Source organism: Uranotaenia lowii, chromosome 3 (genome assembly GCF_029784155.1).
Source record: "Uranotaenia lowii strain MFRU-FL chromosome 3, ASM2978415v1, whole genome shotgun sequence".
NCBI lineage: Eukaryota > Metazoa > Arthropoda > Insecta > Diptera > Culicidae > Uranotaenia > Uranotaenia lowii.
Window position 1 is genome coordinate 40,491,528 of NC_073693.1, and position 19,223 is coordinate 40,510,750.

The 19,223-nt window shown below is 34.0% G+C and overlaps 1 protein-coding gene across 2 annotated transcripts in view; it reads right to left on the minus strand.

Annotated features, from left to right (window-relative positions):
- Positions 1–19,223, minus strand: part of LOC129756799 (uncharacterized) — a 510,097-nt gene that overhangs the window by 7,456 nt on the left and 483,418 nt on the right. For both annotated transcript variants that reach the window (XM_055753824.1, XM_055753823.1), the window contains 3 exons: positions 12,531–12,945; positions 12,081–12,471; positions 11,804–12,017 (listed from right to left, as the gene is read on the minus strand). In XM_055753824.1, coding sequence (XP_055609799.1) covers positions 11,804–12,017; positions 12,081–12,471; positions 12,531–12,945 — 1,020 coding nt within the window. The remainder of the gene's footprint in view (positions 1–11,803; positions 12,018–12,080; positions 12,472–12,530; positions 12,946–19,223) is intronic.

Below are 19,223 nucleotides of genomic sequence, written 5' to 3' on the forward strand. Positions count from 1 at the left end.
CTTCCAGCGGCTGCTGGCACAGAGAGCCTGACCACCTCTCAGGCAAGTACCCCAAATAATCATACTGTAACATCGACTCCCGGAGCTGTTTCTTTCTCTCCAGACAGTCATTCCTCACCTACTGTTATTTGGCGGCATCCAGTAACCAGCACTTTCCCTGTGTTGGCCCCGACCGGAAATGTACCAGCATATGTAACAGCTGATGACCTTTCGGCGGACGCTGACACAGGGAGCCTGAACTCCTTTCAGGCAAGTATATCGAAAAGTTATTCTGAAACATCAACTTCGGTAGCCACTTCTTATTCATCAGATAAGCTGCTATCATCGACCAATATTTGGAGACATCCAGCAACTAAGCATTTCCCTGTGCTTCTCCCGACTGAAGAAGTACCAACATATGTATTAGCTGACGATCCTCCGGCGGATTTTTGCACAGAAAGTCTCACCGTTCCCCAGGAAAATAATCACCTCTCATCTACCGGTATTTGGCGGCATCCAGCAACTAAGCATTTCTCTGTGCCGGTCCCGACTGGAATTGTACCAGCATTTGTAACAGCTGATGATCTTCCGGCGGATGCCGGCACAGAGAGTCTGATCACATCTCAGGCAAGTACTCTCAAACGTTACCCTGTAACAACGACTTCCGGAGCTGTTTCTTTCTCACCAGACAAACATTCCTCAACTACTGTTATTTGGCGGCATCCAGCAACCAGGTCTTTCCCTGTGCTAGTCCCGACTGAAAATGTACCAGCATCTGTAACAGCTGATGATCTTTCGGCGGCTGCTGGCACAGGGAGCCTGATACCTTTTCAGGCAAGTCAGAATTCAAATATTTCACATATGCCGTCCAATTCTGCCCCCATTTCTTTTTCATCAGAGGAAACAGATTCAGAGTATGATAACACATCGATTGAACGATCCAAATCCTTTGCCATTCAGTGGAATATTCGTGGTATCAAATCACATCGTAATGAACTATTATACTTGCTTTCTTGCTTCAAGCCTACAGTCGTATGCCTTCAAGAGACTAACGCCAGTACGCTCAACATGCCATCTTCATACCTTGGTCAAGAATATTCGCTCATATTAGGCCCATGCTCGACCAACAACAGACAGGGTGTTGCTTTAGCAGTAAGAACTGGAACTCCTTTTGAAATAATTCCGATAACATCTAATATCCAAATAGTTGCCATCAGAATACATTCACCTGTGGAAATAACAGTAGCCTCTGTGTATTTCCCTCCCACTGAGAATATATCAACTGAAAATATAAACGACTTAATTGCACAGCTTCCGAAACCTATTTTGTTACTCGGAGATTTAAACGCCCATCATCCAGCTTGGGGCAGCTATATGTCAACGAAAAATTGTGCAGCCCATCGTAGAGGAAACGTTATTATGGATATTGCATTGAATCAAGATATGATTGTCTTAAACAGCGGTTCACACACAAGAATAGACCCAGCAACAGGAAATACCCAAGCTTTGGATGTTTCTCTCTGTTCATCAACCGTTTCATCGAAATTTTCATGGAAAGTTTTAGCAGATTCCTTTGATAGTGACCACTTTCCTATAGTTATAAACACGCAAATACAAACATCAGAATTGACTAAAAAAAGGAGATGGATCTATTCTCAAGCAAACTGGGAGTTATATGAACATCTTACTGCTTCATATCTGAACCCAGGAGAACTTATCAGCGTTGAAAGTTTTACCGATAGAATCATTCATGCAGCAGAAGCTAGCATCCCAAAAACATCTAATAAATTAGGAAAAAGAGCCGTGCCTTGGTGGAACCAAGAAGTTGCAGATGCTGTTAAATTACGACGTAAACATTTGCGAATGCTCAAACGCCTTCACATGGATGACCCTCAAAAAAAAGATATGCTAAAAAAATATCAAGAATCGCGCCTATTTTGCCGTCAATTAATCCGCGATGCAAAACAGCGCAGTTGGGAAGATTTTGTTCAATCTATAAATCCGGATAGCTCGTCATCATTGATATGGAATCGTATTAACCGACTTCGAGGTAAGACACCATTAAACAAAATAATATTGAATCTCCCTGCAGGTTTTACTGACGATGGTCCTTCAGTAGCTAATGCTTTGGCTGATGAATATGAACAAAGATCTTCAGATGCCAACTACACAAGTAAATATGTCAACTTAAAAAAGAAGGCTGTTTCTATTTTCAATAAAACTGATCGACCACACCTTCAACAAAAATATAATTCAGACTTCAGCATCGAAGAATTGATGTGGGCTTTGAGTCGCAAAGGTGGTAGTTCTACCGGTAACGATGATGTTGGTTACCCACTATTGCAAAGACTACCATATTCATCGAAATTAGCTCTCTTGGAATTATTCAACAGAATTTGGCAAAGCGGTGAGTTTCCAGAATCATGGAAGGAAGGTACTGTCATTCCCATCCCAAAACCAGAAGGAAACCGTAGCAACCCTGAGGGTTTCCGACCAATAACCCTGCTTAGCTGCATGGGAAAACTTTTTGAAAGGTTAGTGAACCGTCGACTAATTACTGAATTAGAGATCAACCAAAAACTAGATGAACGACAACATGCTTTCAGAGCAGGACGTGGTGTTGATACTTATTTAGCCAACCTTGAAAACCTCTTGATTACTGATAATAATGAACATGTAGAACTTATTTCTTTAGACATATCTAAAGCCTACGATACTACATGTAGACATGCCATACTACAAACCTTAATAAAATGGAAAATAAAGGGTAGATTACTTAATATACTCCGCAGTTTTCTAAGCAATCGAACTTTCCGCGTTCTAGCAAATGGAGTAACTTCTTCACTGAGAATTGCTGAAAATGGAGTTCCACAAGGCTCGATCCTTTCTGTTTCCTTGTTTTTGGTGGCCATGCAGCCCATTTTTGAACAGGTTCCGAAAGGTGTGGACATTTTATTGTATGCTGACGATGTACTTTTAGCGGTTAAAGGGGTTAATACGATAGAGGCCCGCAAACTTTTAAGAAATGCTGTTTTGAAAATAGAAAAGTGGAGCAAAAATATTGGATTTACAATGTCCCCAAACAAATCGAAACATATGCATATATGTGATGTAAAACATCGAAAACGTGGTCGCGCGATTCAACTGAACCGAGTTGTTATTCCAAGAGTAAGAAAAATGCGAATTTTGGGGATTCTTGTAGATCACAAAATGAACTTCATTCAACACTTCAACATGGTTAAAAAAAGCTGTGAAAACCGAATGAGAATTTTACGACTTTTGGGAAGCAAGCTTAAAAGAGGAAATCGAAGAATACTTCTGACCACCGGATTTTCTTTGATTGTATCAAAACTGTTTTACGGAGTAGGTTTCGTTAGCCAAAATATACAAAAAATGATCGACATCCTTTCACCTACATACAATTCTGTTATAAGATTTGCATCTGGTGCATTTCGATCTAGCCCTGTAACAGCAATTCATGCTGAATCTAATTGCTTACCATTTGAAATGCTTATTGTTCAGCGAACGGCACAATTTGTTATCCGTCTAAGTTCAAAACTGAACACTACAGATTATGCGTGTTTTAGAAGAATCGCAAAATTATATCTTGACACAACTAATTGTATAATACCTCAAATATCACTACTTCGACGATCTATGGACAGGGAATGGAATTTTAAAAGACCGGATATAGACGAAGGAATCAAAAGATGTTTGAAATCAGGGTCAGAAAGAAACAAAGTAGTTCCAACCTTCAAGGAGTTCATAACGGCAAAATACGATGGTTACAATCAAATTTACACAGATGGTTCTAAAACTAACGATGGAACAGGAGCTGCAGTAGTCAATGGAAATAATATATTGAAGTTTTCTCTACCAAGAAGTTGTAGTATATTTTCGGCTGAAGCGTACGCATTAAAACAGGCAGTAGCAGAAAGCATTATTGAAGGAAATAATCTGATACTGAGCGACTCCGCAAGTTGTCTTGATGCGTTGAAAAGTGGTCGTTCCAGGCATCCGTGGATCCAAGAAATCGAAAATTTTATTTTGACTCGAAATGTGACGTTTATGTGGATACCGGGGCATTCAGGAATATTTGGAAACGATAAGGCCGACTTTCATGCAAATGAAGCCCGTATAACTACTCCACTAGATATTCCAATACCAGCTCAAGATGCAGCCAGTGAGGTGAAGCGACAAATTTGGAACAAATGGATAACAACTTGGTGGCAATCACGATGTTTCCTTCGAATCAACAAACCATATCCAGTTAAATATGTCGACCGGAAATGCGCCTCCGAACAGCGAGTTTTGACCAGACTGCGCATTGGACATACCAGACTTACTCATTCATACCTGTTTGAACGAAAAGACCCACCAACATGCTCTTATTGTGGTGTCTCTTTAAATGTTCAACATATTCTCGTCGACTGTAGGGGTTACCAGGATATTCGGAAAAAATTCAACATAACTGGAACTATTTATGAAGTTTTGATCAACGATACGGAGAAAGAAAATAATGTGATAAAATTTGTAAGAGAGGCAAAATTGTTTGAACTTATTTAGTTTGTAAGTAAATGTTTGTAAACTAATTTTAAAAGACACGAATATCCCAGGAGTGGTAAAGTGTCTCTAATAAACTAAATAATAAATAAAGTAGGACTTAAACTGAATTCTGACAAAAGTAAAATAATGATAAGACAACCAACAGAAGGAAGGAACACAACAAAAACGGTTAGTATAGAGGGGGAGGAATTTGAAGTAGTTGATAGGATTCGATACATAGGTACATATTTAACAGGAACTCTTGATAGGGCAAAAACGACACGAATTAGATGCAGGATAGCCTTCAATAGTGCTAAAGTAGTCACAGAATTTATGAGAAAATTCAAACCATCATGGAAAATTGCTAAACTGATACATCTTACAGTATTATCACCAGCAATAACGCAATAACGCAAAGTTTATCAAGATTTTTCGAAAGCACAACTTATCATGATAAAATTCCTTGAAACGAGTAATAACTTAAGCTAACTATTCTAATCAATAAAAATATAAACTATTCATTGTAAACCATGAAATTTCACGATTTAAACAATATTTCTGTACCATATAAAATATTTTCACTTCGTTAAAACAATAGAAATCAACGGTATTTCATGATTTTTTTGTGAAAAATGGAAGCTGTTATAACTGTGAACTTAACATTTTCGAGCTTCCGAATGTACACACTAAGATTGCATTGATCCTGCTCGGGACTATGATTCTCTGTATCACAGGAAAACTGCTCAATTCAAACGAAGGTCGAGTGGGAACGTACCAGAATCTCGGGACACTTCATATCTCCTGAAATTCGCTATAAAATGTCCACGAACCTGTGCGGAACTCGAACAATTGTCCTGTATTTCCCCACTTGTCAAACGAACAGCTGATTTCTCATGTTTACATTTTCTCGGCATATCGTGGTAGGGTAAACATAATAATAACATTACGCATGTTCAATGAACAGATAGTAACGAAATAATATTAGCAATGCAATTGTAGTGGTTTTGCAAGCGCACCTTTGAAAGAAGAATATAAATTCTTTATTTCAAGCGTGAGTTTTCAAAAGGACGTATGTAACATCAGACAAAATCTGAGAAAAAGGAGGGACAAAATTATGTTAATATAAATAAATGCTATTTAAAGCTGTTTGATCTAGAATCAAGTTTTATCATGGCAGCTGTAGGAAAAACAATAATGTTTTAATTATAGGTTTGAGCATACTGGATTTTTTGCTGTTTCCTAGTGAATTTGTTAAAAAAAATATTTTACACCGTATTGTTGAGTTTTTTTTCACATACGCCATAATGATTCGTCGTTGTGACAGTTTAATATTTACATACACCCTTTATGATTCGTCGCTTGGACAAATTGTTTTCATTATGCGTCAAATCAGATACGTCGGTTTTTTCACATCATTGCAGATGCGTCAGTTTTAAAATAATAATTATTTTAAAACTGACGCATCTGCAATGATGTGAAAAAACCGACGTATCTGATTTGACGCATACGACGGTTTGCTGCGATCCTATCTGCTGTGTGTGCGATATTATTTGTTTTGACAGATGCGTCGTTTTACCAAAAAGAGGTGTAAAGAAGAATTTCGAAAACACTGAGAAAAGATGACATAGGTCGTTTGTATATTTTTTTAGCTAACGGCATATTATTTTTTTTTTGTACAAACAGTTAATTCATACAGAAGAAAATAAAATTTACTATACCGTGCAAACAGTAACTCAATTTGTTTACTTTTGCGACATACGTCCTTTTGAAAACTCACGCTTGATTTAATCAATTGCTAGTTCATAAAAGGTTAAGACATGAAGGTATTTTAATGATTTTAATTAAAAAAGTTTTTAAAAGAAAGAATTGAACAGTGCTTACCATCAAAGATCAAAATGGCGACCAGTTGGCCTTTACATTTTTCAAAACAAAAACAAAAACTTACCCTACCACAATCTGTCTCAGGAAATACTCTATTAAATATTCAAGCGGCGGCCATAACGTTCAGAAGAAGACTTCAAGTAACGGTCATGTTCGTTTTTGTCAATCTTTCATCATCGAATCTAGCATCGAAAGCTCAGTAAGTTATTAATTTATATTATCAGTATCGAAGTAATAATATTAATTTTCGTTTAAGAAATGCATACGAAGTGCGACCACAAAAATAGCGGGAGTTGCCGAAGGCTTTTTTGTTCCAGCGGATCCACTGGTGGTGTTCGAAGTCGAACAAAAAGAAAATAATTCACTTTTGCAGCATTCGTTGTTCGAGTACTTTATCAGGTTGCTTGTCCAGAAACCCCAAAAGGCTGAAGAATCTGCATGAAACTAAATTGTTTTCATTTTTCAGACAAAATACCGTGCTCAAACGAACACCTAGGCTCAATTGATATTACTATTAATATTAATCAATATTACTATTCATTCGTTTCTCATCGAATCATGAATAAAGTTGATAAAATGTCATAATTTGAGAAAAATAGGTGTATTTAATTTTCTGCATAACAAATACCTAAGCTCTGTGTAAATCTCGTGAAGCAGCATTCTCGAGGCTACAGGAAAATTTTGAAACTTGCATACCACAGAATGAAACTGTTTCGAACCTACAGGTGATTTTGACAGTTGTTTTCCTGTAATGTTTTTCTGTCCTGAGATCGTCCTGTAATTTTCAGCTGTTGAAAAAACAGGAGGAAATCGTGCCGATCACAGGAGAAAAGAATAAGTGTGAACACACTGAGTTTGCAATCATTCCGTTCGGGATAATGGTTCTTCGGATCACAGGGGACTGGCTTTATTTTCACGAAATTCGAATGAAACCCCACCCGAATCTCAAGACATTTTATTTTTCCTGTGACTTTGAATGAAATTCCTACCGGTCCACAGGAACTCCGACAAACGTCATTAATTCAAGACAGTATTTTTCCTGAATCACGTTAGACGCGTTAAACACATTTTTATCAAATCTTCTCTCTCTTTATCAGCAGTGCAGCAAATTTAACCGCGAAAAATTTTTAGCGTTCCATCTTTTTTTTTGCAGTTGTTGTTCATACAGTGAGCGAAACAAGAATAGTACCACTCTATGTTTTTCAACATAAATAGGATTATTTACTGTGTAGAAGTGAATGATAATGCTTCTACAAATTATTTGAATAGAAAACTGCATTTTAAGGAATTTTCTAGAATTCCAAAGGATTTCAAAGGTTTTAAAAGGGGATTTTAAGAAATGCTCTTCTAGAACTAAGGAATTTGATATTTGAGCTGTAATTCTTAACCAAACTTCTTACTTTCTTCATTAAATTGACGTGAAATAATGAAAAAAAACCATTCTGGGTTTATTTTGAATCAGAAAAAAAACAGGTTGAAATTCAAAAACTTAGATTTTTTCAGTAAACCACACTTTTTCCAGTTTCAAGTCGTAGATGGCAGCACTATCTTGCAGTTGAAACCAAATAAAGTCTCTCCATGTTTATTTTGGCCCATATTCATCATTTCGAGATAGTTTTCCAACACAGTTTTGTTGGAGTTCACGCTGCAGAAAGCTTTTCCGGATTTGTAAAAAATCACCAGCGCAAAAATATACCACCGCCAAGATTCCTGCTCATCTCAACTTCCGATTCAATTGCAAATCATACCAATAATACTGCTAGCCGTCTGGTTCTTCAAGCTCCGGAAATACCCCCACTAGACTGGCCCACAACAAAAAAAATCCTTATATTCCACGCGGCACCCCCTAAATTTGTGCATTTAGGTGAAAAAATGACTTTCTGAAAGTTTCAGGTCATTTGGCAGAAGCACAAGCTGGCGCAAAGGACTTGAAATTTGTATGAAAATGTTCGGTAAAATCTATGAAAAATCGACATACTTTCACTCTTGGTGTTCTAAATTATGTTACTAGTATGCTAGAAAGCTCAGAATTTCAGGAATTGTAGTTCAAACAATGACAAACAAATTTGTAGAAGATTGTGATGCGATACGAGTTGACTGTGATGAGTTATCCGCAATTTAATGTGTGATTTTTTTCGCATTTCTTTGATATATCGTAAACGGAGTATGGGCTAATAATCTCACTAACTTGATCGCATCGTCACACAATGAGAATATCAAATAGAATGTTTGTGACCTTTCTTTCAACTATTTGCAGATATTTGCTATAAAATAAGCTACAACTTTGCCTAGGGCACAAACTTTCTATCTGTTATTACCATTGTGTGACGATGCGATCAAGTTAGTGAGATTATTAGCCCATACTCCGTTCACGATATATCAAAGAAATGCGAAAAAAAAATCACACATTAAATTGCGGATAACTCATCACAGTCAACTCGTATCGCATCACAATATTCTATAAATTTGTTTTTCATTGTTTGAACTACAATTCCTGAAATTCTGAGCTTTTTAGCATATTGGTAACATATTTTAAAACACAAAGAATGAAAGAATGTAGATTTTTCATACATTTTGCTAAAAATCTCCATACAAATTTCAAGTCCTTTGCGCCAGCTCGTGCTTCTTCCAAATGACCTGAAACTTTCAGATAGTCATTTTTTCACCTAAATGCATCAATCTAGGGGGTGCCGCGTTGAAAAAAATGTTGTAAAAATCATCCCATACAAATTTGGGCCAGTCTAACCCCCACCTACCAAGTTTTACGCATATCGGATTTGTATTTCCTTCAAAATTAAATATATACAGAGTCAAGGAGTTATGATACCGACGGCAATAACACACCAGCCACAATGAGCTTTGTGTGTATGTATACCGGGTGGCAATAGTTTCTAGTTTCCCATACATACCCCATTGCCCTCCTATTCTCATCACTTCCCAATCAAAAACAAAGGAGGATGAAAAAAACCGGCCAAAAAGGCAGACAACCAATATAGTGGGTATCTTTGGTAATCGGCGGTGGCAGAGAGACTATGACAATAAATTTTCGTTTGCTGGCCGACTCAGATGGTGCACTGGGTAAGATATCGGACTGGTAAGCCGAGATGAGATGTAGCAGTGGGTTCGATTCTCACTATATATTTTTTGGGATGAATTATTCTACAGGATGAAAATCCCATAAAATGTTTTTCTTGTTTCGGTTGAATGTAGTATTCATGCATAATTTTTCTTGTGAGCTCGAATCTTTATGCCAGTAGCGCTTTTCCAATCATATCATCTTTGATAAGGACACTTTGTAAGCAAAATTGCTGAAAAAAAATCTGTGTTTTTAAGAAAAAAAATTCTGACTTTCTGTGATTCTACCCTGCAATGGTCTGTAGCAATGGCCAACAAAAACCGCAGCTCGAAGCGCCAACACTAAGCCGCATAAATGGCGTCAACTCGGAAGCGCCCTCGCTGGCTGAAATAGAAGCGGCAATCAAAAACATGAAATTCAACATAGCACCTGGGATCGATTGCATCCCTGCTGAAATGCTGATAGCCGACCCTGCCCTGTCAGCACAAATATTGCACCGTCTTTTCGCTGACATCTGCATACTGCAACATTCCCGGCCGACTGGATGCAGGGTATCCTCGTAAAGGTCCCGAAGAAAGGAGACCTGACAGAGTGCGGTAACTGGCGAGGCATAACGTTGATCTGTACAACCCTCAAAGTACTCTGCAAAGTGATCCTGAACAGGATCCAGGAGAAAATCGACGCTACACTCCGACGGCAACAAGCTGGATTCCGATCCGGACGATCATGTGTGGACCACATCACAACGCTACGAATCATACTGGAACAAATCAACGAATTCCAGGACTCTCTTCTGCTGGTGTTCGTTGACTACGAAAAAGCATTCGACCGACTTAACCATGAAAACATCTGGGCTCTAAGGCGACTCTAAGGAGTCGCAGAGAAACTGGTCCATCTCATCGAAGCACAGTATGAGGCATTTTCGGGCAAGGTCTTGCACGACGGTGTCTTGTCCGATCCAATCCCGGTAACTCCTGGGACAGGGATGTATCTTATCTCCGCTACTTTTTCTAATCGTTATGGATGAGATTTTGACTGGATCAATAGGCTGTGCACCGAACCAAGGATTGCCGTGGAATCCTTCAACAATGGAGCAACTGAACGACGTTGAACTGGCAGACTATATTGTTATGCTCGCCCAAACACAACCGGATATGCAGAGCAAACTCGACGACCTCACCGAAAGCTCCAAGGCAGCAGGTCTCAAAGTCAATGTCGGAAAGACCAAGTCGATGGAGATCAACACTGGAAATTCCTCCAGTTTCATGAAAGCTGGACAACATGTTGTGGAGTGTTTCCAGTATCTTGATAGCCGGTAACGCCTTATGGTGATAGCAAGAAAGACATTGAAACCCGGATCAGGAAATCCCGATTTGCATTTGCGAGTCTTCGCAACATCTGGCGCTCACGTCAGATATCTCCACGAACGATCATTCGAATCTTTAACTCAAACGTCAAATCCGTATTGCTGTATGGGTGCAAAACTTGGTGCACATATCCGGTAAACTGCAAGTTTTTTTGTGAATCGCTGCCTGCGGAACATCATCCGCGCTTGGTGGCCCGGCAATTGGATCTCAAAAGTGGAACTTTATCGCCGATGTCATCAAAAGGCACTGGACATCGAGATTCGGCAACGTAAGTGGAGATGGACTGGGCACACGTTGCGAGAAGATCAGAATGAGATTTGCAGAGAGGCGCTTGAATGGAATCCAGAAGGACATCGCAGAAGAGGCAGACCCAGAAGCTCGTTGCGGCGAAGTTTAGCCGCCGAAATACGAACTGTCGACGAGATTCTTGACTGGGATCAAGTGAAGACGGTGGCTCCAGATCGTCAACAAGGGAGGTCTTTTACCACGGCCCTATGCGCCGGAACCATTAAGTAAGTTAAAAGGTAGTAACGCGCCATTTACACCCGAATATAGAAACTTGATGGAGAGTTCCTCGCAGCCCCGATTTCAAGCTGCTGCAGCGATGGAGAGGAGTTCGTTCCAATACAGAAGGCTATAGATTTTTAAAAGGCCTGCTCTACGATTGTCGTACAATTCTATTCTGCTTTCTTAGGTGATTGCAAATTGCTCCATATAGAGAATCTCACCTAATCACATGGCCAATCGAAATTTAAGTATTTACTAGAATTTTAAGACAAAATAAATCAAGCTTCAAGATAAAATTAATGGATTTGCGAAAATTTGCATCTTTGGTACAGTATACTTTTCAGCGCATTTTCGGCACGGAGAAAGACCAAATTCAGTCGAACCATCTACGTGTTACAGTGAAGAAAAGGTGACCAGAAATGCGTTGTATACAATTCATATAACTCACCGATACAAGTACGCTGATAAAGCCAACAGCAGAAGCAACAGGAACACACAGAATCCGGCAAGTACTTCTGCTGGCAGTCGCAGCAGCGCCGAACAGCTGGTAAAAGATTCGTCCTCCCCGGAGGGACACTGCACGATACCGTCGCACCAGATGGACGCATTTACACACGCATTCAGATCCGGACACATAAACGGACACTCCTCGGTGATGAGGGCTATTAACAAAAAATATGTTTTTTACATTTCAAGTTTTTTAAAGAATACAAAAGAATATTCACCATCACTTCGCCCCGTTTTCCGCGTCAACTCCAGCCAGGTAAAGGAGTAATCTCCTTCGTCCGGCTGTAGGAACTCTACCGATAGCACGTTCGACTTTTCAATTCCAAAGTGCGGATGCTTCTGGTGCCATCCGGCGCTGAAAACTTCTACCACGTGCCGATAGGAAGTGTCATCCGGAAGAGGACACGCCGTTATGGAAACGCCATCACTGTTGGTGATCACCACCCGGGATTTGGTGTTGCACCGGATCGGTGTTACGGTGCTCAAGCTGGCATTGTAGGCCATCGGAATGGCCGGATTGTTTTTGCGCAGAAACAGACCTCGGATTCGGATGTAAAGATACTTCTCGAACGAGGGTTCGACCAGCCACGGTCGGTTGCGGCACTCCATCTAAAAAAAAAAACAAAAAGTCAATCGAAATATTTCAGATTTGAGAATGTTTCACTCACATCTCCGGAAGCCAAATTTACAACCCCGGTGATGGCGTTCTTCCTTCTAACGTCCTTACACATGATCGGACCCTTGACAAACTCAAACGTGGCCTCGAAGTTCAAACTATCCGGATCATCAAAGCTGGTCATATTTTCGGCAATAAAATGGATCTCCAGCTCCCTCCCAGTGGAAGTAAAAACTATCGGCAGGAAGGACTTATTCGTCGAATTGCAAATGCAACCCCGGGGGAACAGAATCGATTCGTGCCAAGGGCGTTCCAGGATTTCGATCCGCGCACTGTGGTTACCGAAACAGTACGACCGCCCAATGTCCGGATCGACCCGGGAATCGCAGGTCCGGTTTCCGGTCATCGCCCGGACGATTTCTACCCGAATTCGTTCCCCTCGCTGCGCTTCGAAGCGGTAAATGCATCTGGAAAAAAGAATGAGTAAAATTATAAACTGAAACTGATAAAAATTTCTAAAGATTCTACAAAATTGACCGGTACGGTAAAATTCAACAAAATGAATAACGATAATCAAAATCACGAACTGATAAAATTGAAGAAATTGACAAAATTGTACAAAACTAAGAAAAATGACATTTTTTAAATAATATAAATTAAACTTAATTGACAAAATTGACAAAATTGATAAAATTTTCAAAATTGAGAAAATTGACAAAATTGATAAAATTGACAAAATTGACATAATTGACAAAATTGACAAAATTGACGAAATTGTCAAAATTGACCCAATTGACAAAATTGACATAATTGACAAAATTGACAAAATTGACAAAATTGACAAAATTGACAAAATTGACAAAATTGACAAAATTGACAAAATTGACAAAATTGACAAAATTGACAAAATTGAAAAAAAATTGACAAAATTGACAAAATTGACAAAATTGACAAAATTGACAAAATTGACAAAATTGACAAAATTGACAAAATTGACAAAATTGACAAAATTGACAAAATTGACAAAATTGACAAAATTGACAAAATTGACAAAATTGACAAAATTGACAAAATTGACAAAATTGACAAAATTGACAAAATTGACAAAATTGACAAAATTGACAAAATTGACAAAATTGACAAAATTGACAAAATTGACAAAATTGACAAAATTGACAAAATTGACAAAATTGACAAAATTGACAAAATTGACAAAATTGACAAAATTGACAAAATTAACAAAATTAACAAAATTAACAAAATTGACAAAATTGACAAAATTGACAAAATTGACAAAATTGACAAAATTGACATAATTGACAAAATTGACAAAATTGACAAAGTTGACAAAATTGACAAAATTTACAAAATTGAGAAAAATTGACAAAATTGACAAAATTGACAAAATTGGCAAAATTGACAAAATTGACAAAATTGACAAAATTGACAAAATTGATAAAATTGACAAAATTGACAAAATTGACAAAATTGACAAAATTGGCAAAATTGGCAAATCTGACAAAATTGGCAAAGTTGACAAAATTGACAAAATTGACAAAATTGACAAAATTGACAAAAATGACAAAAATGACAAAAATGACAAAAATGACAAAAATGACAAAAATGACAAAAATGACAAAAATGACAAAAATGACAAAAATGACAAAAATGAAAAAAATGACAAAAATGACAAAAATGACAAAAATGACAGAAATGACAAAAATGACAAAAATGACAAAAATGACGAAAATGACAAAAATGACAAAAATGACAAAAATGACAAAAATGACAAAAATGACAAAAATGACAAAAATGAAAAAAATTTGACAAGTTTGACAAAATTGACAAAATTGACAAAATTGACAAGACAAAATTGACAAAATTGACAAAATTGACAAAATTGACAAAATTGACAAAATTGACAAAATTGACAAAATTGACAAAATTGACAAAATTGACAAAATTGACAAAATTGACAAAATTGACAAAATTGACAAAATTGACAAAATTGACAAAATTGACAAAATTGACAAAATTGACAAAATTGACAAAATTGACAAAATTGACAAAATTGACAAAATTGACAAAATTGACAAAATTGACAAAATTGACAAAATTGACAAAATTGACAAAATTGACAAAATTGACAAAATTGACAAAATTGACAAAATTGACAAAATTGACAAAATTGACAAAATTGACAAAATTGACAAAATTAACAAAGTTGACAAAATTGACAAAATTGACAAAATTGACAAAATTGACAAAATTGACAAAATTGAAAAAATTGACAAAATTGACAAAATTGACAAAATTGACAAAATTGACAAAATTGACAAAATTGACAAAATTGACAAAATTGACAAAATTGACAAAATTGACAAAATTGACAAAATTGACAAAATTGACAAAATTGACAAAATTGACAAAATTGACAAAATTGACAAAATTGACAAAATTGACAAAATTGACAAAATTGACAAAATTGACAAAATTGACAAAATTGACAAAATTGACAAAATTGACAAAATTGACAAAATTGACAAAATTGACAAAATTAACAAAATTGACAAAATTGACAAAATTGACAAAATTGACAAAATTGACAAAGTTGACAAAATTGACAAAATTGACAAAGTTGACAAAATTGACAAAATTGAGAAAAATTGACAAAATTGACAAAATTGACAAAATTGACAAAATTGACAAAATTGACAAAATTGACAAAATTGACAAAATTGACAAAATTGACAAAATTGACAAAATTGACAAAATTGACAAAATTGACAAAATTGACAAAATTGACAAAATTGACAAAATTGACAAAATTGACAAAATTGACAAAATTGACAAAATTGACAAAATTGACAAAATTGACAAAATTGACAAAATTGACAAAATTGACAAAATTGACAAAATTGACAAAATTGACAAAATTGACAAAATTGACAAAATTGACAAAATTGACAAAATTGACAAAATTGACAAAATTGACAAAATTGACAAAATTGACAAAATTGACAAAATTGACAAAATTGACAAAATTGACAAAATTGACAAAATTGACAAAATTGACAAAATTGACAAAATTGAAAAAATTGACAAAATTGACAAAATTGACAAAATTGACAAAATTGACAAAATTGACAAAATTGACAAAATTGACAAAATTGACAAAATTGACAAAATTGACAAAATTGACAAAATTGACAAAATTGACAAAATTGACAAAATTGACAAAATTGACAAAATTGACAAAATTGACAAAATTGACAAAATTGACAAAATTGACAAAATTGACAAAATTGACAAAATTGACAAAATTGACAAAATTGACAAAATTGACAAAATTGACAAAATTGACAAAATTGACAAAATTGACAAAATTGACAAAATTGACAAAATTGACAAAATTGACAAAATTGACAAAATTGACAAAATTGACAAAATTGACAAAATTGACAAAATTGACAAAATTGACAAAATTGACAAAATTTACTAAATTTACAAAATTGACAAAATTGACAAAATTGACAAAATTGACAAAATTGACAAAATTGACAAAATTGACAAAATGGATAAAATTGACAAAATTGACAAAATTGACAAAATTGACAAAATTGACAAAATTGACAAAATTGACAAAATTGACAAAATTGACAAAATTGACAAAATTGACAAAATTGACAAAATTGACAAAATTGACAAAATTGACAAAATTGACAAAATTGACAAAATTCACAAAATTGACGAAATTGACAAAAATGACAAAATTGACAAAATTGACAAAATTGACAAAATTGACAAAAATGACAAAATTGACAAAATTGACAAAATTGACAAAATTGACAAAATTGACAAAATTGACAAAATTGACAAAATTGACAAAATTGACAAAATTGACAAAATTGACAAAAATGACAAAATTGACAAAATTGACAAAATTGACAAAATTGACAAAATTGACAAAATTGACAAGATTGACAAAACTGACAAAACTGACAAACTTGACAAAATTGACAAAATTGACAAAATTGGCAAAATTGACAAAATTGACAAAATTGACAAAATTGACAAAATTGACAAAATTGACAAAATTGACAAAATTGACAAAATTGACAAAATTGACAAAATTGACAAAATTGACAAAATTGACAAAATTGACAAAATTGACAAAATTGACAAAATTGACAAAATTGACAAAATTGACAAAATTGACAAAATTGACAAAATTGACAAAATTGACAAAATTGACAAAATTGACAAAATTGACAAAATTGACAAAATTGACAAAATTGACAAAATTGACAAAATTGACAAAATTGACAAAATTGACAAAATTGACAAAATTGACAAAATTGACAAAATTGACAAAATTGACAAAATTGACAAAATTGACAAAATTGACAAAATTGACAAAATTGACAAAATTGACAAAATTGACAAAATTGACAAAATTGACAAAATTGACAAAATTGACAAAATTGACAAAATTGACAAAATTGACAAAATTGACAAAATTGACAAAATTGACAAAATTGACAAAATTGACAAAATTGACAAAATTGACAAAATTGACAAAATTGACAAAATTGACAAAATTGACAAAATTGACAAAATTGACAAAATTGACAAAATTGACAAAATTGACAAAATTGACAAAATTGACAAAATTGACAAAATTGACAAAATTGACAAAATTGACAAAATTGACAAAATTGACAAAATTGACAAAATTGACAAAATTGACAAAATTGACAAAATTGACAAAATTGACAAAATTGACAAAATTGACAAAATTGACAAAATTGACAAAATTGACAAAATTGACAAAATTGACAAAATTGACAAAATTGACAAAATTGACAAAATTGACAAAATTGACAAAATTGACAAAATTGACAAAATTGACAAAATTGACAAAATTGACAAAATTGACAAAATTGACAAAATTGACAAAATTGACAAAATTGACAAAAATGACAAAAATGACAAAAATGACAAAAATGATAAAATTGACAAAAATGACAAAAATGACAAAAATGACAAAAATGACAAAAATGACAAAAATGACAAAAATGACAAAAATGACAAAAATGACAAAAATGACAAAAATGACAAAAATGACAAAAATGACAAAAATGACAAAAATGACAAAAATGACAAAAATGACAAAAATGACAAAAATGACAAAATTGACAAAATTAACAAAATTGACAAAATTGACAAAATTGACAAAGTTGACATAGTTGACAAAATTGACAAAATTGACAAAATTGACAAAAATGACAAAATTGACAAAATTGACAAAATTGACAAAATTGACAAAATTGACAAAATTGACAAAATTGACAAAATTGACAAAATTGACAAAATTGACAAAATTGACAAAATTGACAAAATTGACAAAATTGACAAAATTGACAAAATTGACAAAATTGACAAAATTGACAAAATTGACAAAATTGACAAAATTGACAAAATTGACAAAATTGACAAAATTGACAAAATTGACAAAATTGACAAAATTGACAAAATTGACAAAATTGACAAAATTGACAAAATTGACAAAATTGACAAAATTGACAAAATTGACAAAATTGACAAAATTGACAAAATTGACAAAATTGACAAAATTGACAAAATTGACAAAATTGACAAAATTGACAAAATTGACAAAATTGACAAAATTGACAAAATTGACAAAAATGACAAAAATGACAAAATTGACAAAATTGACATAATTGACAAAATTGACAAAATTGACAAAATTGACAAAATTGACAAAATTGACAAAATTGACAAAATTGACAAAATTGACAAAACTGACAAAATTGACAAAAATGACAAAAATGACAAAAATGACAAAAATGACAAAAATGATAAAAATGACAAAAATGACAAAAATGACAAAAATGACAAAAATGACAAAAATGACAAAAATGACAAAAATGACAAAAATGACAAAAATGACAAAAATGACAAAAATGACAAAAATGACAAAAATGACAAAAATGACAAAAATGACAAAAATGACAAAAATGACAAAAATGACAAAAATGACAAAAATGACAAAAATGACAAAAATGACAAAAATGACAAAAATGACAAAAATGACAAAAATGACAAAAATGACAAAAATGACAAAAATGACAAAAATGACAAAAATGACAAAAATGACAAAAATGACAAAAATGACAAAAATGACAAAAATGACAAAAATGACAAAAATGACAAAATGACAAAAATGACAAAAATGACAAAAATGACAAAAATGACAAAAATGACAAAAATGACAAAAATGACAAAAATGACAAAAATGACAAAAATGACAAAAATGACAAAAATGACAAAAATGACAAAAATGACAAAAATGACAAAAATGACAAAAATGACAAAAATGACAAAAATGACAAAAATGACAAAAATGACAAAAATGACAAAAATGACAAAAATGACAAAAATGGCAAAAATGACAAAAATGACAAAAATGACAAAAATGACAAAAATGACAAAAATGACAAAAATGATAAAAATGATAAAAATGACAAAAATGACAAAAATGACAAAAATGACAAAAATTACAAAAATTACAAAAATTACAACAAATACAAAAATTACAAAAATTTCAATAATTACAAAAATTACAAAAATCACAAAAATTATAAAATTACAAAAAAAAAAAATCTTAAAAATGACAAAAATTTCAAAAAATACAAATGTTTCAAAAATAACAAATGTTAAA